Below are 27,771 nucleotides of genomic sequence, written 5' to 3' on the forward strand. Positions count from 1 at the left end.
TGACTTGACTCATAAGTATACTACCTCCATTACTAAGAAACAAATTAAAGCAATACACTTTTAGATAAATTAGAATTACAGCCTTGAAGAAAATTACAAAGACAAATTAGAGTCCCCACGAATGCAAGGATGGAGTGGAAAGAAATAATATCAAGGAGGAAAATAAGGATGGAGTGAAAGGAAATATATTAGATGGAGAGAGCAATAACATATAAGATTAAGATCCTAAAATTTGACACAGATGGGAACTGCTTAAAGAAGTAATTATATAATATTAAATGATGACAATTCTTTCTGTCTGACAGAAATGTAACAAGCAATTATACTGTCCCACAAAGCCAAAACGCAAAATAGAGTTATGACTGAAACAGGTCTCTAATGAATTTTCCAGTGACAGACGAGTTTGTCTCATATGCTGAAATTCAGAGAAAACATTGTGTGAAAATGTAACAACAAAATCCACATTAAAATAATTCAAGTCATTTTTCTCAGTTTCAGTGTTAGTTAATGAGTATGGCCTTTGTAGGGTAGCAAAGGGTATTGATATTTTTTTTACCAGTGAAACTATATGTGTAAAGTAATTTAGGCAACAAAGGAATTTGGATGGATGGATGGATGGATGGATGGATGGAAAGTAATGCCATGTAAGCGCCAAAGGTTATTTTCATGGCAAAAAAATAGAGTAGTTTAAAAAGCAATGACTAAAAAACAAAAACAAAAAAAAAACAAAAAAAAAAACATCACAGCACTGTAAAAAGATGTATAAGAGATGTAAGACGCGTGGAGACTCTCTCATCGACACCGAATTAACAACAGGGAAAACAGAAGCACGCGTCCCGCAACAGTGCGGTGCGGGACAAGTTTTGGTTGCTGAGTATAGGTGAGGGCGGGATGATGTGTGCGCGGGAACGGGACAAAATATTAAATTTTATTATTGTTTTTTTTTGTTGTTGTTGTTGTTGTTTTTTTTGCGGTAGTGGGACAGAATCTCGCGGAAAAATCCATCCCGCACAGACCTCTACTTCATTTACAGGCAAATGTGGCGTCGTTTTTTTTTTTTTTTTTTTTTTTTTCCATTTCCGTTGAAGCAAAGAATTGTGGGTTGTGAGTGCCCACGAAGGATATACCTCATGCATCCTCCGAATTTCCGTGAAACAAGGCTGCATTCGAAGTGTCCTACTCGCATCCTTCCAAACGAGACACAAATGTTTGATTGGGGTGCGAGACTCAGCCCACCCCTGCCCCTGCCCCTGCCTCTGCCCATGCCCATGCCCCTGCCCATGCCTACATCCGGCCACGGTTGCGGCTATTTTTTTTAAAGCGCAACAACAAGTCCTGTTTGAACGGCCCTTAAGGCCCTTTTGTATGCAGTCTGTAAAACATGGCACTTTGCGAGAGAATCTTTAGATTCAGTTTGGCTGTGAATCGTAATTTTCTCAAAACAACTGTTATCTGCAACAAACGGCACTTGTCGGGAAAAGCGTCTTCCAGTCCGAAAGCAGCTGTCTCTGCCGAAACAATCGATAATGTTCTGTACACACAGGAACATTTTGCGTTAAAGGCATCTTTGAGAAAGGTAGATATGACAGAGTGCAGCGTGCTATAGTTTTGTTTTCTTAATACATTTCTAATTAGGTGCCGAGCCTATAGTTTATGTTTATTGATGTGTACAAATAAAACGGACTTGAATGCTCAGGTCGAATCTATTTCAGCAAAGGAATGTAGGTAAGAGGTCACTCACGGCTTGCATAGCTAGTCGCAACTGATCTGGATTGAGTATTTACTTTTTAAACTTTGGACGTCAATATAGAAAAAGAAGTAAAGGATTTCATGGATGGACCTATTTTTATGTATTACATGCAACTTCATCATGGTTTTTAATGATTTAAAAAAAAAAATTATCTGCTTTGATGCTTCTATGAATCTCAGACTGTCACGTGACACTCATATTGACTGTAGTCACTGGAGTCTTGCCTGTCAAAAAAGTCTTTTGACTTTGTTTGTAGCAGAATCATATCATTAATTTACACATATTATGAAATCTTTCCATTTCAAATTGATTTTAGGAGAAAAATTATATTTTATTTTACAGCACACGTTTAGAGAAAAGTTTATCTAGCACACCTTATGATGGAAAGTTTCAACATTCATACATAGAGGAATCAGTAATTCTCATAATTTTAAAATAATTAAAGGAATAGTTCACCCAAAAATGAAAAAATTCTCATTATTTACTCACCTTCATGCCATCCCAGATGTGTATGACTTTCTTCTGCACAACACAAAGATTTTAGAAGAATATCTCAGCTCTGTAGGTCCATACAATGGTAGTGAATGGTGACCAGACCAAAAATCACAAAAAGGCATCATAAAAGTAATCCATACAACTCCAGTGGTTAAATATATGTCTTCTGAAGCGATGCAGTCCCTTTGGTTGAGAAACAGATAAATATTTCAATCCTTTTTTTACTATAAATCTCCACTTTCACTTTCAGAATGTGAAAATGAAAGTGGGGATTTATTGTAAAAAAATAAATAAAAAAAAAGACACTTAAATATTGATCTGTTGCCAACACCTATTATGCTTTGAAGACATAGATTTAACAACTGGAGTCGTATGGATTACTTTTATGCTGCCTTTATGTGATTTTTGGACCTTCAAAGTTCTGGCCACCATTCACTTATATTGTGAGGACCTACAGAGCTGAGATATTCTTCTAAAAATATTTGTGCTCTGCAGAAGAAAGAAAGTCTGGGATGGTGAGTAAATGATGAGAACATTTTCATTTTTGGGTGAACTATTTCTTTAAGGAAAAGCAGACTGCTTTACTATATAAAAACTTATAAGGAGTTTTCCCCTCAAACTGTATAGACTAGGCGGGGTTGCTAAACTTGGGAAAGGAAGTTCCTTTTCCTCAATTCCCAGTGATTTCAAATGTATCAGTATCATGTTATAGGTCAGTATGAGAAAGTGGAAAACAGAAAAAGAAACGGATAATGAGTACAATGCCACAATGTGAAGTTCAGGGACTGGGTTTTATTAAAAGATCTCACCAGAGAGTGTGCAACATTTAAAACAAGTTTGTTAGGAAGCTTTTGATTGCTCATGCTGAAAATATTTTAAAATAAAATGCATTTTTTTCAAGATGACCTCTTCATGACTCCAGTTAAATTCTTCTCAGTATTAATCTTGCATAACACTTAAGTCATGTCAGATATGTTCAGGTTGAAATAATGAGAGTATCTTACGTTTCGTGCACAAACTAGGGTAACCACTTCCCGGAAACATCACTTACTGTGTTATTCTGTTTAGTTGAATGGCCATGTCTCTTGGTGCATAATGTGTTGACAAATCATAAATAATAGTTTTGGATCCCACCAAACAATTCTCAACTCTGTACGTCAGGAGTAAGATGGAATGCATTAATAGTCACCTTGTGGGTACGGACAGGGTGAGACCACCCTTCCTTTTTGGCCTTATTTTTCCATCACTGTCCTTTGGGGTTTTGAGTAAATCCATATGACGCTTCAGTTCTACGTGTCCTGCTAGTTGTGCCAATTTCTTCAGCTGAAGAAGCTCAAGCTAGTTCATGCTGATTTTGTTACGGTGTTGTTGACCCCAGTTCTTCCATTGTCGAAGTCTGTTTGGTTTGAACACTCTGGTATTGAGTTAGTACATTTTTCTTGGCTTGTGAAGGAGCCCGTCTGCATGTTTTTGGGGAAAGTTTGGTACTCATCTCTTACAGTATGGTACAGCAATGTTTTTTTTGTGTTTTTTTTTACTTTTAAAAAGCTCATACTGAAACAGTATTCACTAACTCTGTCTGCTTTAAATGAAGTAAGCATGACATATTAGGTTTATGAGAAGTAATTTCCACTGCTGCAGAAGTTTATTGCCAGTAGCCTTAATTGAATTAGAGAATTAAAATGATTTGCTTATCATGCTTGAATCTACTTTCCAATGTATTATTCTCATAATGCATTATTGGGAAAAGAATTAGGAATTCCTCTGCTTAATTTGTTTAATTAGATTGTAATGAAATGCCCCCATTACAGCAATATTGCGTTTTTGTGATCAGACACCAAAGCAGTACAGACAGTGAGTTTTACAAGGTCTGTTGACTTTTACTTGCAGTTAGTTGAAAGACAGGTGCTCCATCTGTTCATAGCTTAAAAGGATAGTTCAACCAAAAATACTCACCCTCTTGTTGTTCGTAACATGTACGATGTTTCTTTTTCTGTGGAACATAAAATAATTTATTCAGCAGAATGTCTAGGGCAGGCTACTCTTATCCAACGTGCAGAGTTCAAGAATTTCAGTGAATAACAACTTTTTGATTAATTTACAGTATGCTACTTTTATAGTACTATATTTTTGGCCCCTTGTTGCATGTTTTGGAGCTTGAAAGACCCAGTTATTATTACCTTTTGTTGTATGGAAAAGAGTAGCCTGCACATTCTGCTAAATTGGTTTCTAACGATATTAGGGTGAGTAGGTAATAACAAAATTCCCAAATATTTTTAGTGAAATATCCCTTTAACTGCTTGGAATGCATGCAAAAATTAATTGAATAACACTGCAATAAAAATCCTCCTAAAAACAAGGCCAATAAAAAGCAAAATATTGTCAACATACACTGAAAAAAATTATGTGTTGGATTTACTTAAAATATATATGTAGCATTTGTGCATCACACTTTTTAAGTAAATTCAATGTATGGTCATTTTATGTCTGCATAACTAGAAAACCTTTGGTAGATATACACAAATGTATCAGTTCATTCAACTTTATTAACTTAAAAGGGTGTTTCATACAAATAAGATTGAACAACTAATAGCAAGTTGTTTCAGATGAACTTGAATATTATTGTTTCTCCCTAAATTAATTGGCTCAAAACAAATATTGACTGAGGTCAGTCATTAAACTGTTGATTCTCTAAAGAAGTGCAGGTAAAGCTGTACTTCAGCTATGCACATTCACATACACAAGGAAAAATTAAGTGGATTGAACAGGATCCAACATCACCAAAGGGAACAATAATCACACTCACAGTGACTTTACACAAAACAACTAATTACAGTAAAACAACATCAATAATACTAAAAAATCTCTATAAATTCTTAAAAACAACTAATTAAATGCCCCAATAAATTCTTTTTGACCAAACAATTGTGCTTAAATTATTCAAGCGCAATGGCTTATGGGTATTCTCCACAACCTCAGTTCTGTACTTGATTGTTTGAGTTAGTAGTACTTATAATCTTAATTTTATGGAATTATAAACCAAAGAAGTTCAAGGAACTCACAATTATTATTTTACTTTACGTATCACTATAACTTCACCTAATAATAAAAATTTTGTGTTGTACACATTATTGGAAATTAAGTAAAGCTAAAATTTTATAAATATGTATGTTTCTTAGTAGAAGCTATTATTTTCTTACGTTATGGTTGAGCCAACAAATTTTTATTTTTTCAGTGTAACTGCTCATCATAATTTAGCCAAAAAAAAAAAAAAAAAAAAAAGGGGGGGGGGGGGGGTTTGGAAGAGCGCATTGAATGTAATTAATTTGAAAGAGGTGCTCAGATTGGATATTTTCATGTTTCTTGTTATAGAACACAAAATTATGATTGAACGAGACTTCCAGACTATGGAATCTATCTATCTTTGATTTTTCCACTAAACTTGAAAATGATGTAGTTAATAATGTTATGTCACTCCTCTATCAGGAATGTATGTTTTTATCAATGCTTTTATATAGTGGGTCAAATGTACATGAGAATTGCTGGTAATGCTCAATACATTTCACAACGGTTAAGTTATTACAAAACACAGGATTCTCGAAGTGACTCAGAAGGAAGCTGGGTGCCTGGTCCTGGGCAGACATGTTTACATTGGCTATTTTAGGGCTATTATATGTAGCTTTAAGGAAGCTTTTTTTTAATTTTTAGCCAAAAGAAAAGTTGTTTCAGAGGTGGCGCAAGCAAGCCTAATTGCATTTTAAAAACAGATTATAAAGTTTGTACAAACAGTTTTTTAATTTGGAATAACATCCCCTGATGAATTGTGTGCAATAAGAACAAGAATGTGCATTATGAAATTAAATAAGGTCAATTCTGATTTCATGCTAAATATGAAAAGGCTTTGCAGTGGGAAAATACTTGTGATATATTCCCAGATAGTGGGAATGTCTGTTTAGCATTTCAATAATCCAATTCCTCATTTTGTTTTGATGGATCACATTAACTTTATAAATTCTTAGTGGTCCTAAATGACCTACGAAATAAGGTGGAATAATTTTTTTAAAAGATTTGTGCGATACAGGGTTAAGGTAACTAAATAAGGCCCAAACATTTAGACCATGTCACAGTTTCTTTTGTGTTGTTCTAAAACACTATATCCTGTGTGTCACAAAAGCGTTCTTTGCCTGCGAGTTTATTCCAAGATATCTTGCTTTACTGGAATCAATTTGTAAAGGTTGTTGTTATACACAATTCCCTTGCAAACGTATAAACATTGGCTACTTAGCCAGGTCACATTCTGATTTGGTTACATTACTCAATGAAGGTATACTGTTCTATGTTTGAATGCGTTACAGATAACTGATCAAGAGATAAACCCTTACGTAGACAAATGGGAGGAAAAGGGCAATTGTCCAAGGTGACTATTAATGCATTCCATCTTACTCCTTATGTACAGAGTTGAGAATTGTTTGGTGGGATCCAAAACTATTATTTATGATATGTCAACACATTATGCACACAAGAGACATGGCTATTCAACAAACCAGAATAACATATTAAGTGATGTTTCTGGGAAGTGGTTACCCTAGTTTGTGCACGAAACGTAAGATACTCTCATTATTTCAACCTGAACATATCTGACATGACTTAAGTGTTATGCAAGATTAATACTGAGAAGAATTTAACTGGAGTCATGAAGAGGTCAAACTGAATAACAAATTTTGACTACTTTACAGTATGCTACTTTTATAGTACTATATTTTTGGCCCCTTATTGCATGTTTTGGAGCTTGAAAGACCCAGTTATTATTCCCTTTTGTTGTATGGAAAAGAGTAGCCTGCACATTCTGCTAAATTGGTTTCTAACGATATTAGGGTGAGTAGATATGAACAAAATTCCCAAATATTTTTAGTGAAATATCCCTTTAACTTGTTTGGAATGCATGCAAAAAGTAATTGAATAACACTGCAATAAAAGTCCTCCTAAAAACAAGGCCAATAAAAAGCAAAATATTGTCAACATACACTGAAAAAAATTATGTGTTGGATTTACTTAAAATATATATGTAGCATTTGTGCATCACACTTTTTAAGTAAATTCAATGTATGGTCATTTTATGTCCACATAACTAGAAAACCTTTGGTAGATATACACAAATGTATCAGTTCATTCAACTTTATTAACTTAAAAGGGTGTTTCATACAAATAAGATTGAACAACTAATAGCAAGTTGTTTCAGATGAACTTGAATATTATTGTTTCTCCCTAAATTAATTGGCTCAAAACAAATATTGACTGAGGTCAGTCATTAAACTGTTGATTCTCTAAAGAAGTGCAGGTAAAGCTGTACTTCAGCTATGCACATTCACATACACAAGGAAAAATTAAGTGGATTGAACAGGATCCAACATCACCAAAGGGAACAATAATCACACTCACAGTGACTTTACACAAAACAACTAATTACAGTAAAACAACATCAATAATACTAAAAAATCTCTATAAATTCTTAAAAACAACTAATTAAATGCCCCAATAAATTCTTTTTGACCAAACAATTGTGCTTAAATTATTCAAGCGCAATGGCTTATGGGTATTCTCCACAACCTCAGTTCTGTACTTGATTGTTTGAGTTAGTAGTACTTATAATCTTAATTTTATGGAATTATAAACCAAAGAAGTTCAAGGAACTCACAATTATTATTTTACTTTACGTATCACTATAACTTCACCTAATAATAAAAATTTTGTGTTGTACACATTATTGGAAATTAAGTAAAGCTAAAATTTTATAAATATGTATGTTTCTTAGTAGAAGCTATTATTTTCTTACGTTATGGTTGAGCCAACAAATTTTAATTTTTTCAGTGTAACTGCTCATCATAATTTAGCCAAAAAAAAAAAAAAGGGGGGGGGGGGGGGGGGAAAGAGCGCATTGAATGTAATTAATTTGAAAGAGGTGCTCAGATTGGATATTTTCATGTTTCTTGTTATAGAACACAAAATTATGATTGAACGAGACTTCCAGACTATGGAATCTATCTATCTTTGATTTTTCCACTAAACTTGAAAATGATGTAGTTAATAATGTTATGTCACTCCTCTATCAGGAATGTATGTTTTTATCAATGCTTTTATATAGTGGGTCAAATGTACATGAGAATTGCTGGTAATGCTCAATACATTTCACAACGGTTAAGTTATTACAAAACACAGGATTCTCGAAGTGACTCAGAAGGAAGCTGGGTGCCTGGTCCTGGGCAGACATGTTAACATTGGCTATTTTTGGGCTATTATATGTAGCTTTAAGGAAGTTTTTTTTTATTTTTAGCCAAAAGAAAAGTTGTTTCAGAGGTGGCGCAAGCAAGCCTAATTGCATTATAAAAACAGATTATAAAGTTTGTACAAACAGCTTTTTAATTTGGAATAACATCCCCTGATGAATTGTGCGCAATAAGAACAAGAATGTGCATTATGAAAGTAAATAAGGTAAATTTTGATTTCATGCTAAATATGAAAAGGCTTTGCAGTGGGAAAATAATTGTGAGATACAGTTGTGCTCAAAAGTTTGCATACCCTGGCAGAAATTGCGAAATTTTGGCATTGATTTTGAAAATATGACTGATCATGCAAAAACACGTGGATGCGCTGAGCAGGCTTGATACTGCGCCATGGGGAGCAGAAAAGAACTGTCAAAAGACCTGCGTAACAAGATAATGGACATTTATAAAGATGGAAAAAGATATAAAAAGATATCCAAAGCCTTGAAAATTCCAGTCAGTACTGTTCAATCACTTATTAAGAAATGGAACATTCGGGGATCTCTTGATACCAAGCCAAGGTCAGGTAGACCAAGAAAGATTTCGGCCACAACTGCCAGAAGAATTGTTCAAGGTACAAAGAAAAACCCACAGGTAACCTCAGGAGAAATACAGGCTGCTCTGGAAAAAGATGGTGTGGTTGTTTCAAGGAGCACAATACGACGATACTTGAACAAACATGAGCTGCATGGTCGAGTTGCCAGAAAGAAGCCTTTACTGCGCCAATGCCACAAAAAAGCCTGGTTACAATATGCCCGACAACACCTTGACACGCCTCACAGCTTCTGGCACACTGTAATTTAGAGTGACAAGACCAAAATAGAGCTTTATGGTCACAACCATTTGGAGAGGGGTCAACAAGTATTGTGCTCCTTGAAACAATCACACCGTCTTTTTCCAGAGCAGCCTGTATTTCTCCTGATGTTACCTGTGGGTTTTTCTTTGTATCCCGAACAATTCTTCTGGCAGTTGTGGCTGAAAACTTTCTTGGTCTACCAGACCTGACCTTGGCTTGGCTTGGTATCAAGAGATCCCTTCTTAATAAGTGATTGAACAGTACTGACATTTTCAAGGCTTTGGAAATCTTTTTATATCCTTTTCCATCTTTATAAAGTTCCATTACCTTGTTACGCAGGTCTTTTGACAGTTCTTTTCTGCTCCCCATGGCTCAGTATCTAGCCTGCTCAGTGCATCCACGTGAGAGCTAACAAACTCATTGACTATTTATTCACAGACACTAATTGCAATTTAAAAAGCCACAGATGTGGGAAATTAACCTTTAATTGCCATTTAAACCTGTGTGTGTCACCTTGTGTGTCTGTAACAAGGCCAAACATTCAAGGGTATGTAAACTTTTGATCAGGGCCATTTGGGTGATTTCTGTTATCATTATGATTTAAAAAGGAGCCAAACAACTATGTGATAACAAATGGCTTCATATGATCACTATCCTTAAATAAAAGACAGTTTTATTGCATGATCAGTCATATTTTCAAAATCAATGCCAAAATTTCACAATTTCTGCCAGGGTATGCAAACTTTTGAGCACAACTGTATATTCCCTGTTAGTGGGAATGTCTGTTTAGCATTTCATTAATCAAATTCCTCATTTTGTTTTGATGGATCACATTAACTTTATAATTTCTTAGTGGTCCTAAATGACCTATGAAATAAGGTGGAATAATTTTTTTAAAGATTTGTGCGATACAGGGTTAAGGTAACTAAAGTCCCAAACATTTAGACCATGTCACAGTTTCTTTTGTGTTGTTCTAAAACACTATATCCTGTGTGTCACAAAAGCGTTCTTTGCCTGCGAGTTTTTTCCAAGATATCTTGCTTTACTGGAATCAATTTTTTAAAGGTTATTGTTATACACAATTCCCTTGCAAAAGTATAAACATTGGCTACTTAGCCAGGTCACATTCAGATTTGGTTACATTACTCAATGAAGGTATACTGTTCTATGTTTGAATGTGTTACAGATAATTGATCAAGAGATAAACCCTTACGTAGACAAATGGGAGGAAGAAGGACAATTTCCTGCCCATAGGATCTTCAAGATCCTGGGTAATGCCGGATTTTTGGGAGTCAACAAGCCCATTGGTGAGCAGACCTTTGCTACTTCAAACTTAGATTAAAACAGCAGCCTGGAAAATAAAATTGTGAATAATGTCTGACCTCTTTCACAAGAAAAGTTTCTAGTTGAAGACATGAACTAGAATGTTTTGTATGAGAAGGGTGAATTTAATAACAGCAGAGTTAATTAAAGTTCTGAGTAGCCATCTTCACAAAAGAAGAGAAAAAGAAGGGATTGCAGGGTGCCCTTTAAGAGCCTTAAGACTTTTATGAGTACAGATGGATTCATATGAAAATAATAACAATAACCAGCATTGAATATTACCAATAAAATATTAATTTCTCTTCTAAACTACATATACAGATGTTCGTTCCAACAAAAAAATTTAATAAGCAGAAAAGAGGACTAGAAACTGATAAGAACTAGGACAAGTATTAGGAAGTTTATTAAGGACCAACTTTTAAAAATTAGGTCTGTCCATTAGGTTGAATTTTATTATTATTATTATTATTATTGTGATTGACATGGAGTAGTGGTTCTCAAACATGGAGGTGTGAAGATGGCAAGCCTGAACACAGAATGGAAACTGATATGTCCTTATCAGCAGCTCGCAATGTTTCACAAACTTTGAGCAACTGAAGCTTAGCAACATCAAACATGAATTGGCAGCAAGTGAAATATTGCAGAACTGGGTAAATCATTAACAGATTAACACTTCTCAAATAAACAAAGAGGTTTTACTAATCGGAAGACCAGCAGCAGCAATGATAGATGTGATAATATTTCTACGGGTGTAAATCCACTACATATTTTTACATTTTTGGTGGGACCCCTTTTCATAATCTCACAAACCCATGGGCCAGCCCTTATACTACCTTTATAAATATGTGTATAAACGATCTCTCTATCGACATCTGCATCATACAAGTTTGGAACAATATGAGCCTGAGCAAATGATGATATAATTTGTATTTTTCAGGTAAACTATCCTTTTAACTGCAGCCTTATAATTTCTTATCATTTTCAGTTGGGTCACTTGGGGAAACGGCTTTATAAATCTGTAGGTCAGAGGAGAGGAACACCTGCATTAAGAAATGCTGATACCGACACTTCTGAATTAGCAGGCTGGATTAAAGCAGGGCTTGTGGAGGCTGTCCTAGACAGAAGATTAGTACTCAGGGCATTGCCTAACACCATATGATATATGCAGCACTTGATACACCTGTAAGTCTCTAAACAGTGACATAAACTGACTACTGTGGACTAAAATCTATTGTATCTTTTTCTCCAGCTATTTCTGCACTCTATTTTTTAATCTCTGTCATGTGTATTCACTCTATGAAGATTTTTGTAGCTATTTTTATGTGTTTGATCAAATTCACCATCACCAGGGATTGCAAAGTTCCCATTTCCTTCAGAGAGAGATTTATCCTTGTTCCTTTTTTACTGAAATGTTAACATTTTCTGAAAGACATCATTATATGTATATCATCAGTCCTTGAACACTGATTCATGCACATTGTGCTTCAAAAAATTATATATACCTACTACTAATATATATATATATATATATATATATATATATATATATATATATATATATATATATATATATATACAGTACTGTGCAAAAGTCTTAGGCACATAAGATGTTTCACAAAAACATTTGTCTTAAGATGGTTATTTATATCTGCTACTTTAGTGTGTCAATAGGAAATATACATTTTATACTCCCAAACATTCCTTTTGCAAATAGAATAGAATAGAAGAACAGGGAGCCCTGCAACAGATGGCATGGCCCTCACAGAGCCTCCCACTGAACATCGGGTCAGTCTGGGTTTACACAAAGAAACAGAAGTAATTGAGACAGCCTAAATAATTAAAAGAACTGTGGCGAATTCTCCAAGAAGCTTGGAACATCCTATCTGCCAACAACCAAGAAAAACTATGTGCAGGTGTAAGTAGGAGAATTGGTGCTGTTTTGAAGGCAAAAGTGTTCATACCAAATATTGATTTAGCTCTTTTTCTGTTTACTGGACTTTGTATGACGTTAATTGATTAACTTTTACACAGTACTATATATATAATATGTATATGTGATAAAGTTCTGGTGAGCCTTATCAGGTCTCCCTCCACCATCACTATAATGAGAGACAGGTGTTAGAGTAATTACAGCCCAGGTGATGAGCCTTACCGCTTTCCCTCTCCCACAGACAGACACATGACCATGCCTCCCCATGCCACATATCCCCACCGCCGACTCAGGTCGGGGCAACTTTTTAGTAAGGTCAGTCAGCGGGCTGGTGACATCAGAATAACTAGACACAAACCTCTGGTAGTAGCCAGCCAGCCCCAAAAACTGCCTTACCTCCTTTTTGATCTTGGGTGTCGGGCAAGCTGCAATCGCTGAGGTTTCATTAACATGTGGACGCACCTGCCCGTGACCCAAGGGGAACCCCAGATACGTAACTTCCACCCGCCCAATTGCACATTTCTTCGGGTTGGCAATGAGTCCCGCCTGCTGCAGCGTTCTCAGGACAGCCCTCAGATGTTGCATATGCCCCTGCCAGTCATTACTGTAAATTATGATATCATCTAGATATGTGGTCACATATACCGTATGCGGTCTGAGGATCTTGTCCATGAGGCGCTGAAACCTGGCCGGGGCTCCAAACAAACCTAACAGAAGTGTCACAAATTGGTGTAATTCGAACGGTGTGGAAAAAGCCGTTTTTTTCTCGGGATATTGGAGTTAAAAGGATCTGCCAATAAACCTTTGTTAATTCCAGCATCAAGTAAAACTGAGCTGCGCCCAACCGATCGAGTAACTCGTCAATTCGCGGCATTGGGTAAGCATCAAATTTGGACACCGCGTTCACTTTCTGGTAGTCAACACAGAACCGGACCGAGCCGTCGCTCTTCATACCAGAACTACCGGGCTGGCCCAGTTGCTTTGCAACTCTTATATTACGCCCATTTCCAGCATTGCCTCTAATTCTTCCTGAACAAACTTTTCTTGTGTTCAGGAAGACGATAGGTGTGGCTACAAACCACCACCCTTGAGGTGGTCTGAATATGGTGCTCTATAAGGTTCGTGCGACCGGGAATGGGTCCACGAAATCTGCTTGCAGCCGGGCAATGTCTGTAAACTGCGACAGTGAGAGGTGGTCTCCACAGAGGACTGGGGTGAATGAATTTGGTTTGGGAGTCACCTCCGGCCCAAGCTCTGCCCTCTCTGGAACTATCGTCGCCAAGGCTACAGGTACCACCTCCCTCCATGGATTGAGGAGGTTGAGGTGGTAGATTTGATGTGCCTCTCCCCTATCCATTCGCCTAACCTCATAATTGAGATCTCCAACTCGTCGTGTGACCTCAAAGGGTCCTTGCCACTTTGCGAGTAATTTGGAGCTCGAAGTGGGCAGCAATACAAGCACTTTATCTCCCTTTGCAAATTCCCATAGTCGAGTGCCCCTGTCGTACAGTCGGCATTGACATTCTTGCGCTTGGAGCAAATTCTCCTATGTTACCTGCCCCAAAGTGTGGAGTTTTGCTCTAAGATCAAGAACATATTGAATTTGTTTTTTGCTATTCGAAGGCCCTTCCTCCCAATGCTTCCCATATGATGTTGAGCACACCGCGCGGCCAATGCCCATACAGTAGCTCATAGGGGAAAACCCTGTGGAGGCTTGCAGGACCTCTCACTCTGCAAACAGCAGGGGTTCGAGCCACTTATCCCAATTCCTAGCGTCTTCGTGTACGAACTTAAGAATCATGTTTTTCAAGGTCTTATTAAATCGTTCGACCAACCCGTCTGTTTGCGGGTGATAAATGCTGGTGCAAATTGATTTAATACCTAATTATTCGTACAGTTCGCATAGTGTACATGATATGAATGTTGTGCCTTGGTCAGTGAGGATTTCTTTTGGAATCCCCACTCGGGAGATAATTCTGAAGAGTGCCTCCACAACACTACGTGCTGAGATGTTGTGTAGGGGCACTGCTTCCAGATAATGCGTTGCATAGTCCACCAGAACTAATACAAAGTGATGCCCGCGTGCAGTCCGCTCTAATGGCCCGATGAGGTCCATGCCAATTCTCTCAAAGGGGACCTCGATCAACGACAGAGGGCGCATGGCACTTTTGGGTTGGCCATTGGATTCACCAACTGGCATTCACGGCATGCTGCACATCATTTGCGTACGTCGCCGTGAATGCCCGGCCAAAAAAAACAGGCCATTATATGGTTCAAAGTCTTTTCGTGACCTAAATGACCAGCCATTGGGTTATAGTGAGCTGCCTGGAAGAGTGTTTCCCGGCAGCTCTTTGGTACTAATAGCCGAGTTGTATTTTCTTTGGTCTGAGTGTCCTGCATCACTCGATATAGCCGCTCTTTAATAATAGAAAAGTATAGGTATGTGAGTGCCACATTAGGCTGGAGCTGCTGACCATCAATTACTTTCACTTGGTCAAAGGCATGCTTGAGGGACTCGTCACGCAACTGCTCCAGAGGGAAATCCCCCTCAGGGAAGCCCCTGAGTACGGGAATTCCCTCATCTGCGTCATCCTGACGTGGAGCAGAAGCCAACGGCCCTGGCACCACCTCTCCAGCCATAGTGTCACACGTCACACACTGCAACAGCACTTTGCAGGACCTATCCACACATTACCCTCAATACATTTTTAAAACCAGGCCAATTGGTTCCCAGAATTAGTGGATGGGTGAGGCGGGAATTAACCGCGGCCCCGACTATGCCTTTTTCCCCTGAATCGTATCTCAACGGTAACCACCGGATACTTGTGAATGTCACCATGCACACACCTCACCCTCACCTGTTAATTCTTACCCAATGCCCCGCCTTGCACCAAGGATAGAGGTTTGGGAACAACCCAAATCCACCAATGCTTGATGCATATCCCCTTTTACTCTTACCAGTATCCGATATGCCCCTGCTCGATCAGGGGCAGCCTGTGGAGCGTCAGGGATCCGGATCAGTGTCCCCACCTCCATCCCCGGACAACGATCCTGGCCGTTCCCGGCTTCCACACAGCTCCAATAAACCGGCCCAGGCTTTCCTTCCGCACTCATGGGGGCAGTCTCGCCAACCTGGGGGGATAGCGGAGGGAGACGAGGAGTAGGAGGGACAGACAAGGGGAGGGGACCCCTGGACCAGGGATGGGGTTTGGGCGGGGTTCCTCCCCACTTCCGGGGAGCCGGAACTGGGCGGGACTGAAAGGGACGGGGGAGACACAGGGGGTGGAGAGAGAGAGAAGAGAGGGGAGAGGAAGAAGAAAACACCACTTCACTGCCTCCTGGAAACGCCGCTATGTAGTCCTCTGCCAGCTGGACGGCCTCCTCCAGCAACGCCGGGCAGTGGAACTGGACCCACTTGGACATGCCTCGAGGAAGTTGGGAGATGAACTGCTCCAGCACCACCAGATTGACAACTTCCATGGCGGCACAGGTTCCCTCCACCATCAACCATTTCCGGCAGGCGTCCCGGAGCTGTTGGGCAAAAGCGAACAGGCGACTGTGCTTCCCGATGCTCAGGGATCTGAAGAGCTGTCGATTCTGCTCCAGGCTATGACCAACCCGTTGCTAGATGACCTTCTTCAGATGGGTGTAGTTAAGGAAGCTGGCGGCGGGAAGTTGTTGTGCCGCTAGCTGCACCTACCCAGAGAGTAAGGGCAATAGGTGGGCACCCCACTGGTCGGGAGGCCACTTCCATACATCGGCTGTCCTCTCGAACAGGTTGAGGAAGGCCTCCAGATCATCATTTGGCCCCATTTTCATCAGGGCCACAGGTGGGGTAGGCTCCGGGGAGGTCGCAGCGCCAGCCCCCTCTCTGGCGATCAGGCTCCGGAGCAGCTGCCGGTCCACCACTTGTACCTGGAACAGGACTTGGAAGCGCTGTTCCTGCTCCAGGCGTACCTCCATGAGGGCTTGATGCTGGTTCTGCTGGATGCCAGCGAGGGTCCTGAAGACTTTGCCCAGCGGTGAGGACTCTATAACGACATTCTCTCCAAAGCCAGGTTTTGGTACCACTGTGATAAAAGTTAAGTTTGTGGGCAATGGAGGAGTCAGGAGACAGGAGACATACTTTAGCTTCACATACACAATGAAAATGGCTCTTAGTGGCCAACTCAATATAGGGCTTTGAATGAACACAGTCTCTGCCTTTAGTTGCGGGTCTTTCCTCCACTACTGCTCTGAGCCACTCTCTCTCTCCTCCTCTGATGCTCTGGCAAGCCTTATCAGGTCTCCCTCCACAATCACTATAATGAGAGACAGGTGTTAGAATAATTACAGCCCAGGTGACTAGCTTTACCACTTTCCCTCTCCCGCAGACAGAGAAATGACCACGCTCCCCATGCCACAGTATATGTATATTTATATATATATACTGTATGTACATTCACCGACCATATATATACACTATATTGCCAAAAGTATTCGCTCATCTGCCTTTAGACGCATATGAACTTAAGTGACATCCCATTCTTAATCCATAGGGTTTAATATGACGTCGGCCCACCCTTTGCAGCTATAACAGCTTCAACTCTTCTGGGAAGGCTTTCCACAAGGTTTAGGAGTGTGTTTATGGGAATTTTTGACCATTCTTCCAGAAGCGCATTTGTGAGGTCAGACACTGATGTTGGACGAGAAGGCCTGGCTCGCAGTCTTTGTTCTAATTCATCCCAAAGGTGCTCTATCGGGTTGAGGTCAGGACTCTGTGCAGGCCAGTCAAGTTCTTCCACACCAAACTCGCTCATCCATGTCTTTATGGACCTTGCTTTGTGCACTGGTGCGCAGTCATGTTGGAACAGGAAGGGGCCATCCCCAAACTGTTTCCACAAAGTTGGGAGCATGGAATTGTCCAAAATCTCTTGGTATGCTGAAACACTCAGAGTTCCTTTCACTGGAACTAAGGGGCCAAGCCCAGCTCCTGAAAAACAACCCCACACCATAATCCCCCCTCCACCAAACTTCACAGTTGGCACAATGCAGTCAGACAAGTACCATTCTCCTGGCAACCGCCAAACCCAGACTCGTCCATCATATTGCCAGATGGAGAAGCGTGATTCGTCACTCCAGGGAACGTGTCTCCACTGCTCTAGAGTCCAGTGGCGGCGTGCTTTACACCACTGCATCCGACGCTTTGCATTGCACTTGGTGATGTATGGCTTGGATGCAGCTGCTCGGCCATGGAAACCCATTCCATGAAGCTCTCTACACACTCTTCTTGAGCTAATCTGAAGGCCACATGAACTTTGGAGGCCTGTAGCGATTGACTCTGCAGAAATTTGGCGACCTCTGCGCACTATGCGCCTCAGCATCCGCTGACCCCACTCTGTCATTTTACGTGGCCTACCACTTCGTGGATGAGTTGCTGTCATTCCCAATCGCTTCCACTTTGTTATAATACCACTGACAGTTGACTGTGGAATATTTAGTAGCGAGGATATTTCACAACAGGACTTGTTGCACAGGTGGCATCCTATCACAGTACCACGCTGGAATTCACTGAGCTCCTGAGAGCGGCCCATTCTTTCACAAATGTTTGTAGAAGCAGTCTGCATGCCTAGGTGCTTCATTTTATACACCTGTGGCCATGGAAGTGATTGGAACACCTGAATTCAATTATTTGGATGGGTGAGCGAATACTTTTGGCAATATAGTGTATATATATATATATATATATATATATATATATATATATACACATTCACCAACCACTTTATTAGGTACACCTGTACACCTACTTATTCATGCGATTATTTAATCAGCCAATCGTGTGGCAGCAGTGCGATCCATAAAGTCATGCAAATATGGGTCAGCAGGTTCATTTAATGTTCACTTCAACCATCAGAATGGGGAAAAAATTTTATCTCGGTGACTTCGACCATGGCATGATTGTTGATGCTAGAAGGACTGGTTTGAGTATTTCTGTAAATGCTGATCTCCTGGGATTTTCATGCACAAAAGTCTCTAGAGTTTACTCAGAATGGTGCCAAAAACAAAAAACATCAAGTGAGTGACAGTTTTTCAGACAGAAATGCCTTGTCAATGACAGAGGTCAGTGGAGAATGGCCAGACTGGTTCGAGCTGACAGAAAGGCTACGGTAACTCAGGTAACCACTCTGTACAATTGTAGTGAGCAGAATTGTATCTCGGAATGCACAACATGTCAAACCTTGAGGCGGATGGGCAACAACAGCAGAAGACCACGTCGGGTTCCACTTTGTCAACTAAGAACAGAAAGCTGAGGCTGCAGTGGGCCTACCATCTGTGTACCTCAACAGAAATCGAGATTCATCAGACCAGGCTATGCTTTTCCAGTTTTTAACTGTTCAGTTTTGGTGAGCCTGTGCCCACTGCAGCCTCAGCTTTCTGTTCTTGACTGACAGAAGTGGAACCCGACGAGGTCTTCTGCTGTTGTAGCACATCCGCCTCAAGGTTTGATGTGTTGTGCATTCTGAGCATTCTAAAATGCTATTCTGCTCACTACAAATGTACAGAGGTGTTATCTGATTTACCATAGCCTTTCTGTCAGCTCGAACCAGTCTCAAGGTTAAAATATGGTTTCTATAGTAAAACCATCCCCTATCATTAAATGGGAAAAAGATTCTACAAAAGTGATTGGTTACTGAGCCTGTCAGTCACGAACATTTCTCCTTTTTGTGTTCCAAAATGAAAGAAAGAACATCATACAGGAATGGAACAACATGAGATGAGTTAATGATGACCAAATTTTCATTTTTGGTGAACTATTCCTTTAAAATTGGAAATTAGAATCTTAAAATGTCATGGAAAAGTCACAGAAATTTCTGTATAGAATAATATATTTTGTCAAGCTATGTTGGGCTTTAATATGTTTCATTGGACTAGAAATTGTTTTTTGTGAGCGTAATCTACAAAGTGCTTTAAATAAATCCTTATCCAGTATTCACATGACTGTAGAAATCAATGAAATGTAGTGGTCAAAAAGTGTTGAAATCCTGAGTTTTGGTGATTTCAATAACAACCTCTGCCTATAGCAATCACAGCTTTTACAACTTGGCTGCAACGAATCCATCTTAGAGAACACTGGCGATACAACTCCTGCCAACCTCAACACAGATAAGGCACTAAGGCTCCATTCTAATCCAAACCGTCTAGTCATCTGACATTTACTCAAGTACTGAAATATATGAACCCTTGTGAGATTCCACTACTGAGAGAATCATTCTCCACTAAATAATATCTTTAATGTTGGCCATGGCACAACTGCATAGCTCTCATTAGCTAACATCTCCCTAAAGCTCAGTTATGATTGTTGGCACATGACATTAAACATCCTATTTCCTTTTTTTTTTTTTTTTAACTGGATAACCTAGTATTTCATGATATATAAACTGTATAATTGACTATTACACAGTATTCGCAAAACTGTAGTTATTTTAGCTAGTACAGTGGTTCGCATCTAGCTCCGACCAAGTGACAGATGAATTTCTGCCAAATAACTGTAGAGTTAATAACATCAATAACAAAAGTAAGGGGCTTGAACCCCCTTAAAAATATTTTTTACTCCCTTCTAAAAGTTGCTAAGTCTATTTACATTACTATTGAAACTATGCATGTTTGTATGGTTTGTTGCACTTTATTATTTGCATTTAGCATTGTATTTTCCCTGCTTTAAAAAAAAGAAAAACAGACCTGAGACCCACCAGTTAAGATCCCCTGTTTTAGTATGTGGATCAGAGTACATCGGTAGAAAAGATTTGGGATTTGTGATCGGCTCACACATTCTCCACTTAAGACTATTTTATGGTCTTCAGGATCATGTTCTATAGGGTTTATCTCACCTAGCAATGAACACTATCACATTGTATTGGACTCATGAAAATGCCTTGAAGCCACAGCATTGGTTTGATATCATTGTCTGGTTTTATTAAGAGTCATCTGTCTAGCTGTTTGTTTTACCTCTCTCTGCTGTTCAGCAATTCCTGTTCAGCTGTATCTGTTTCCTCTGCTCTCTGGCTTCTCCTTTCCTTATTTTGCTATAGCAAATCTATTCCATAAACATCCCAGGGCCTTATGAAAGAATACAACAGCCTATAGTGTTGTAAACACAATCCTTTACTTATTTTCATAATATTTTGTCATCTAAATGACATAGAACATGGAACAACATGAATAAATGCATGACAAGAGTATCATGGGAAACTTTTATGCTTTATTCGCCTACTCAAGGTCATATGAAATAGCTTATATGGAGTTTGCATTACACATAGAGTTATTTATAATAGTGGCTAAATGGACCACAGGGATGTGAAAAGGTCATCTCAATTTTGCATAACTTACTGGAAAAATTTAGACGACTCTTGCATGATGAATATTTGATCAGTGTATCAATACTGAAGTTTTTATTTTAAAGGGATTCTTCACCCAAAAATGACAATTCTGTCATCATTTACTTACCCTTGTGTCGTTCCAAACCTGTATGGCTTACTTTCTTCTGTAGAACAAAAACGGAAAGATTTTGCATGAGTAGCACCATAAGAGGATCGTTAAAGTAGTTCATCTGACTCACGCACTATTTAAGTCTTCTGAAACCATGACAGCTTTGTGTGTGGAACAGACTTGAATTCAAGTCATTACGTAGACAAAAAAAATCTTGCTGGACAGCCTTGGTCATCATTCACTTTCATTGTACTGAAAAGCGCTGCTTTGACATTCTGCAATAAATAACTCATTTTGAGTTCAGAAGAAAAAAGCCATACAAGTTTTTAAAGGCAAATTAAACATGATCATTAACAAGATGATCTGTTAGCTGGACATTAACTGGTTGTTTTCCTTGGCACCAGAGTATGGCGGTTTGGGGCTAGACTTCAGCTACAGTGTGGCTGTTGCTGAAGAGCTGGGAAACATCAACTGTGGAGGGATTCCCATGGCCATTGGAGTTCAAAGTGACATGGCTACACCTGCACTCACAAGGTAATAGACTCCATGCACGGTCACTTCTGCATTTTGTAAGCAGGGGCGCATTTACATCCGGTGCAACACTGGAAACTATTTATTCCTATGCTGATAAAATGCAGTTAAGATGACTTGGGGGGTGGGGGGAGGGTAATAACTTTTTACGCATGTTATTTACAGTTGTTTCTGCAGATGACACTGAACAATATCCATCACACATTGAGACACGGAGGTGTTGCTTTATCCAGTAAAAAGGAGAAGGGGTTTAACAACGTATATTTCAAGTTATATCGACAACTATGAGGGTGCATATTCACAAGCCTTTGCTGATTAGGATTGGCTTAGCAAAGTCCCTGTTTCTGACTGTATATACTTATACATGTTGCTAACGTTATTCATTTTCCTAGATAAAGTATATACGAGATGTTTTAATTAATATTTCGGTCTCTCTTATCAATAAAATGGTAGTGGATATTGCCTTACTTAAAAGCTTTAAAAGCTCCCAAAAGTATCATAAAAGTAGTCCGTGCGACTTCCTGTGTCTTGCGACTTGTGTCTCATATTCCAAGTCTTCTTGATGAGAAACAAGTAATTTTTCAGTGAAAATCTTAACTGATAAATGACTTATCCTGGATTGTTTCTCACCAAAACTTATTGTGTGTCTTCAGAAGACTTGCAGTATGACACAAAAGTCTCATGGACTACTTTTATGATACTTTTGGGTTCTTTAAGCTTTAAATTGAGTCACTATCTACTGCCATTGTATTGAGAAGATGGAGAGTGAGCTTCATCAAAACATCTTTTGTGTTTCAAATAAGAAAATGTCAGTCGGGTTTGAAATGATGTAAAGGCGAGTAAATTATTACAAAATTTTCATTTTTGAGTGAGCTATTCCTTTAATAACTGTTTAAATCTCCTATCATCGAATAGGCACCAGGGTGGCTATTTTTCACATTTGACATATTCTGACACCTGCAGGTTCTTCTAACGTCATCAAGGTGGTAATCATGCACTGTGTTCACTCTCTGGAAACACTCATTTTAGCTGTGCATATTCGTTTTATCTGTTTGGATTGAGAAAATCAGGTATTTCAATTAATGCCCTTTGTGATTATGCTGTGTTGAACAGTTTGTCTGAAATTGCCTTTGCTGGTAATTAAATGTAAATCTCTCCTATAACACATGCCGTCTCATGAGCTTTCAACTGATTAAATTACAGTTGGTATGACACTGATGAAATGACTGCTGGATATCTGTAAGGATGTGACTGTAACCTTTGCGCTATTGTAGATTTGGCTCTGCAGAACTCAAAAGAGAGTTTCTGCTGCCCACCATAATGGGAGACAAAGTGGCCTGCCTCGGAGTGAGCGAAGCAGGGGCTGGCTCTGATGTTGCAAGTAAGTTTTTGTTTGAAGGAGATACCGTATCAAAAAGAAAAGACACATTGCCAAGGGTGTCTTTAAAAGAAGATGTAAACATCACTTACTTTTTTAAATAAAAAGTAAGTGATGAAGTCTTCAAAGAATTTTAGGCCAGGGAGTTGCCATGCTAAGCTTACAGATAAATTTTTCATGTGTTTTGTAATGAAGTAAAAGCCGGTTAAAGTCACTCTGAGCCTTATTACTCTAGCCCTTAATAAAAAGGGTGCTATTTCTGCCAGTGGCTTGGCTAAAAACAGGGTTATTAAAGAGTTGCAAATGAGTTCCGAACTTGTTTTCAGGGTGAAATCAGAGTCGGGGTTCCCACGGTCATTGAAAACCTGGAAATATCAGTGAATTTACAAAACAAATGTAATTTTCAGGCCTGGAAAAGTCATGGAAATTTCCATAGTGAATATAACTTTTTCTAGTTTTACTCTGCTCTAAAATATTTAATCAGCTAGATATTGCTCTTTGTGAGGGATTGAAGAGTAAAACTTGCCCAAAAGCAGTGCAATAACATCAGTCTGTCCGTTACTGGAGACATTTGTGCACTCACTGATAAGTATCATTATTTAAGGATGTTAAATCAAAAGATTGTCACCTGAAAAGCATTGTATGTAACTGATTACAAAGTCATTAATCTAATTACCTTTTTATTTCAAAAAGTCATGTAACATAAAATGTGTAACTCCTGTAATCAGATTAGTTACTGACTTTCAGTTAAGTTAATTACTTTAAAGTACATTACTTGGGTTACACATATTTCTGAAATAATATTAATTATGTATAATACATGAAAAACATTAATTATGTTGATATGTACTTCTCTTTGCCTTTCTGTGATAACTGAAGGTTGTGTGCCCCTTAACACGTCATTGTTAGGAGAAGTGTTGTTCTGAGTGTATAACTTGTGTGCGACATTGAACAAGGAGGAAATATAAACATTATTTTGAATTCATTGTCTGGAAAAGTGTTTTAGAAAGTAACTTAAAAGTAATTAGTAATGTAACTTTTAGTAACTTTTTAGTAAAAAAAAATAAAATAAATAAAGTCTGTAATGTGTAGTGGATTATTTATTTCTTGAGTAACTTGCCTAAGACTGTACCTGACATACGAAATCCACCCGCTAAAATTATTTCTAAAAAAATCTAATTAACCCTCAAATGCATGGGAATTTCACCAAACACTTTTACAAATTGTTGACTTTAGAGACCCGGCACGTATATCTATTATAAATTGATCTACAAAATGCCCAGATAGTGTCAAATATTCAAAATATAAGAGAATTAGAAAATGATCAAATTAAATATTTTTTATATTTCATAGATCAAAGAGATAATGCAACAAATCAGAACAAATCTAGAACAGGATTCATTATTTTTACACTGAAAGTTCATGAGGCTATAGCAGCCATATCATCCTGTAGCTTAAGACCAGTTGCCCACTGAAGCTAAGCAGGGTTGAGCCTGGTCAGGGCCTGGATGGGAAACCTCCTGGGGAAAACTAAGGTTGCTGCTGGAAGAAGTATAAGGGAGGCTAGCAGGGGGAACTCACCCTGCAGTCTGTGTGGGTCCTAATGCCCCAGTATAGTGACATGAGATGTTAAACTGAGGTCCTTACTCTCTATGGTCATTAAAAATCCCAGGGCACTTCTCGTAAAGAGTAAGGGTGTAACCCCGGTGTCCTGGCCAAATTCCCCCCATTGGCCCTTCTCAGTCATGGCCTCCTAATAATCCCCATCCATTAATTGGCTCTATAACTCTACTCTCTCCTCTCCACAAATAGCTAGTGTGTGGTGAGCATACTGGCACTCTGTGTCTGCCGTTGCATCATCCAGGTGGATGCTGCACACTGGTGGTGATTGAGGAGAGTCCCCTATTCACTGTGTAAAGTGCTTTGAGTGTAGTACCAGAAAAAGCACTATATAAATGTAACATTCATTCATAAAGACCTGAGGTATGTATTTTAGGTTTAATCAACTTTAAAGGTCATTGAAAAGAAATTCATAGGACAAAAAGTGTGGGAAAGCTGGAAGCTAGAATCTTTATGTATTTAAAGAAATTGTGTCCAGTTTGAGAAATATACTGTCTCCTCCAGGCATAAAGACTAAAGCTGTGCGCAAAGAAGATGAATATGTCATAAATGGGGGAAAGATGTGGACCACTAATGGCACCCAAGCAGACTGGATGTGCCTCTTGGCCAACACCAGTAATGACCCTCCACACAAGAACAAATCCCTAATCTGTTTACCCATGAATCTACCTGGTAAGACTGTATACAAAGCTAAAAAAAAAAACCTTCTAAACTTTGTGGAATTTTTAAAAAGCGGTCATTTATTAGCTAAAAGAAAACATGTCAATATTTACCCTATGTTTGCAGGAGTTCATATTGCACGCAAGATAGATAAAATGGGGATGCGTTCCTCAGATACAGCAGAGGTGTTTTTCGATGATGTGCGTGTGCCCTGTAAAAATGTCATAGGGCAGGAGGGAATGGGCTTCATGTACCAGATGATGCAGTTCCAGGAGGAGCGACTCTGGGGGGTGGCCAATAGTAAGTAATCCTTTCTGCCTCCCACACATGGTATTGCACATCAAACATTTCTCAAGTTTAGGGATTCGCAAGGGCATGACGTCAGCGTGTTAATGTTAGTGTTGCAAGAGTGCGTATAGTGAAGCCAAGTTACTTTTCTCTGGGAAAGTGTATGTGCGTGTGCGTGCATCCATGCATGTTTAATAAAATATCTGGCATTTCCCCTTTGGGTATTATAGTTTTTTTATTTTTTATTATTTAATTTAATTTTTTCTATTTTATTTTACATTTGTCCTTCTAGTTTAGCTTTTGTTAGTTTTTACTCAATGACTGTTAGTTCAGTGTTTTCTAGTTAGTTTAGTTTTATTTTATTTATAGTATTTAAGGACTGGTAATTTTAATTTGACATGATCAGCCAACACATTTCTGCCTGCTTCCTGTCTAGATATTGTCAGGATTGACGATCCTTTAAAAGTTTCCTCTATCATATAATTTGTTGAAGACACACTGGAATCTTTCCCTTTTGTATAATAGACTGAAATGCCTTGACATTTTCATACTTGCACTCTTTTTTCCCAAGTCCTAACGACGATGGAGAAAGTTGTCCAAGAGACCATTAATTACACCAGACAAAGGAAGATCTTCAATCAGGCAATTCTATACCACCAGACAGTTCACTTCAGGCTAGCTGAGCTGGAGACAGAGATTGAGCTGTTACGCTCCCTTTTGCATCGCGCCACAGGTGAGTTCATCTCTTTCCCGAATTATTTCAGAATGATTTCATATGCCAGTTATCCGTGATGGGGAGCAATGTAATTTCATGGGTTTGGATCTGGCAACCCAAAGTCTCAGAGCGGCTGACTGCAGGGCTAACAATTGCCAATTCAATAATGGAATGAAATGGAGTAAACACTGGCTTGCAATCATTCCCTCTTGCCTATTAACTTGTCGCCTCTGTCAAGTTGTGAAATTAAAATTTGAAGCAGTCCAGAAACCTCCACACATATGCCACAATAAACTGAAAATTAAACGCCTGTTCACTTTGTGTACTGTCATTAGCTCTGTACATTAAAGGAAATGATGTAACGAAGCTGGCATCGATGGCCAAGCTGAAGGCAGGACGACTGGCTCGAGAGCTCGGCGACAGCTGCCTGCAGTACTGGGGTGGCATGGGCTTTACCAGTGATGTCCTAGTCAGCAGGTTCTACAGGTCAGTTTCTCTCTTGCACTAATGTCTGAACTGAGGGGAACATGTATGCTTTTGCCCTCAATCCTTAATCATTGGCTCCCAGAGCTGCAGTGATACCTAGTGATGTGACTTATAAAAGTAACAGGTTTGGACTTGCATATGTCTTTCAGGGTTCTCCCACCTTTTGACCAATTAATTTCCATGACTTTTTTAGACATTTGTATTTACTGGATATGGATTTCTAGCATTCTATAAAGATTGCACTCATGAAAAACAACTACTAGCTAATACAATGTTTTGTTTTCATTTCCATCACTTCTCATCATTTGTGATTATTGGATATTTTTAACAATCATTTTATAGAGATCACACTCAACAAAAACAATTTCAAATCAACTGAATATTTTAGAGCGGAGAGAAAAATTTACATAACTTTAAGATATTATTTATTTCCATGACTTTACAAGGCCTGGAAATCACAGTTTTAAAAGTTTATTATGATTCAGGAAACACTGATCTTTGAAGACCACCATCCTTACACCTAATTCCTCTTGACTGATTTGTGATTTATCAATAAAAAAAATTTTTTTTAATCATCTTAACAGGGACTCTAGATTGATGTCCATTGGTGCAGGAGCTGATGAGGTCATGCTGTCCATCATATGCAAGTATATGGACACTCTACCCAGGAAATGAATTCAACAATAATTATTTTCAGAATGAATTCATTTTGGAAAAAACAAAGTGCACTTAAAAAGGAATTTTTGAATCTAAGATTAAATGTATCAAATAGTTACTAGTTCTAAAAGCTTTTATAACATTTTTCAGATTTAGGATTTAAGACTTGCAGCTAATTTAATGATATTGTACTCCTCTTCATAACAATGCATATTGTTGCCTTAACGGAGACTTAGTTGATGAAAACCTCAGTTTGTGTAAATTGTAAAATAGAAATATGTAAACTCTGAATATAGCTGTACATGTCTAATTTTGTTAATATGCATGAAAAACATTAAAGGAGTCAAGACATG

General features: G+C 38.7%; 1 protein-coding gene across 1 annotated transcript; it reads left to right on the forward strand.

The window, feature by feature from the left end:
* Positions 1–1,304: 1,304 nt before the first annotated feature.
* LOC127425299 (probable acyl-CoA dehydrogenase 6) lies at positions 1,305–27,771 on the forward strand. Its single transcript, XM_051671107.1, has 9 exons — positions 1,305–1,576; positions 10,548–10,668; positions 21,488–21,617; positions 22,889–22,995; positions 25,117–25,284; positions 25,399–25,572; positions 26,132–26,293; positions 26,611–26,761; positions 27,346–27,771. The coding sequence occupies exons 1-9, from the start codon at positions 1,382–1,384 to the stop codon at positions 27,434–27,436; spliced, it is 1,299 nt and encodes a 432-aa protein (XP_051527067.1). The 5' UTR covers positions 1,305–1,381; the 3' UTR covers positions 27,437–27,771.

This window comes from Myxocyprinus asiaticus, chromosome 34 (genome assembly GCF_019703515.2).
Source record: "Myxocyprinus asiaticus isolate MX2 ecotype Aquarium Trade chromosome 34, UBuf_Myxa_2, whole genome shotgun sequence".
Lineage (NCBI taxonomy): Eukaryota > Metazoa > Chordata > Actinopteri > Cypriniformes > Catostomidae > Myxocyprinus > Myxocyprinus asiaticus.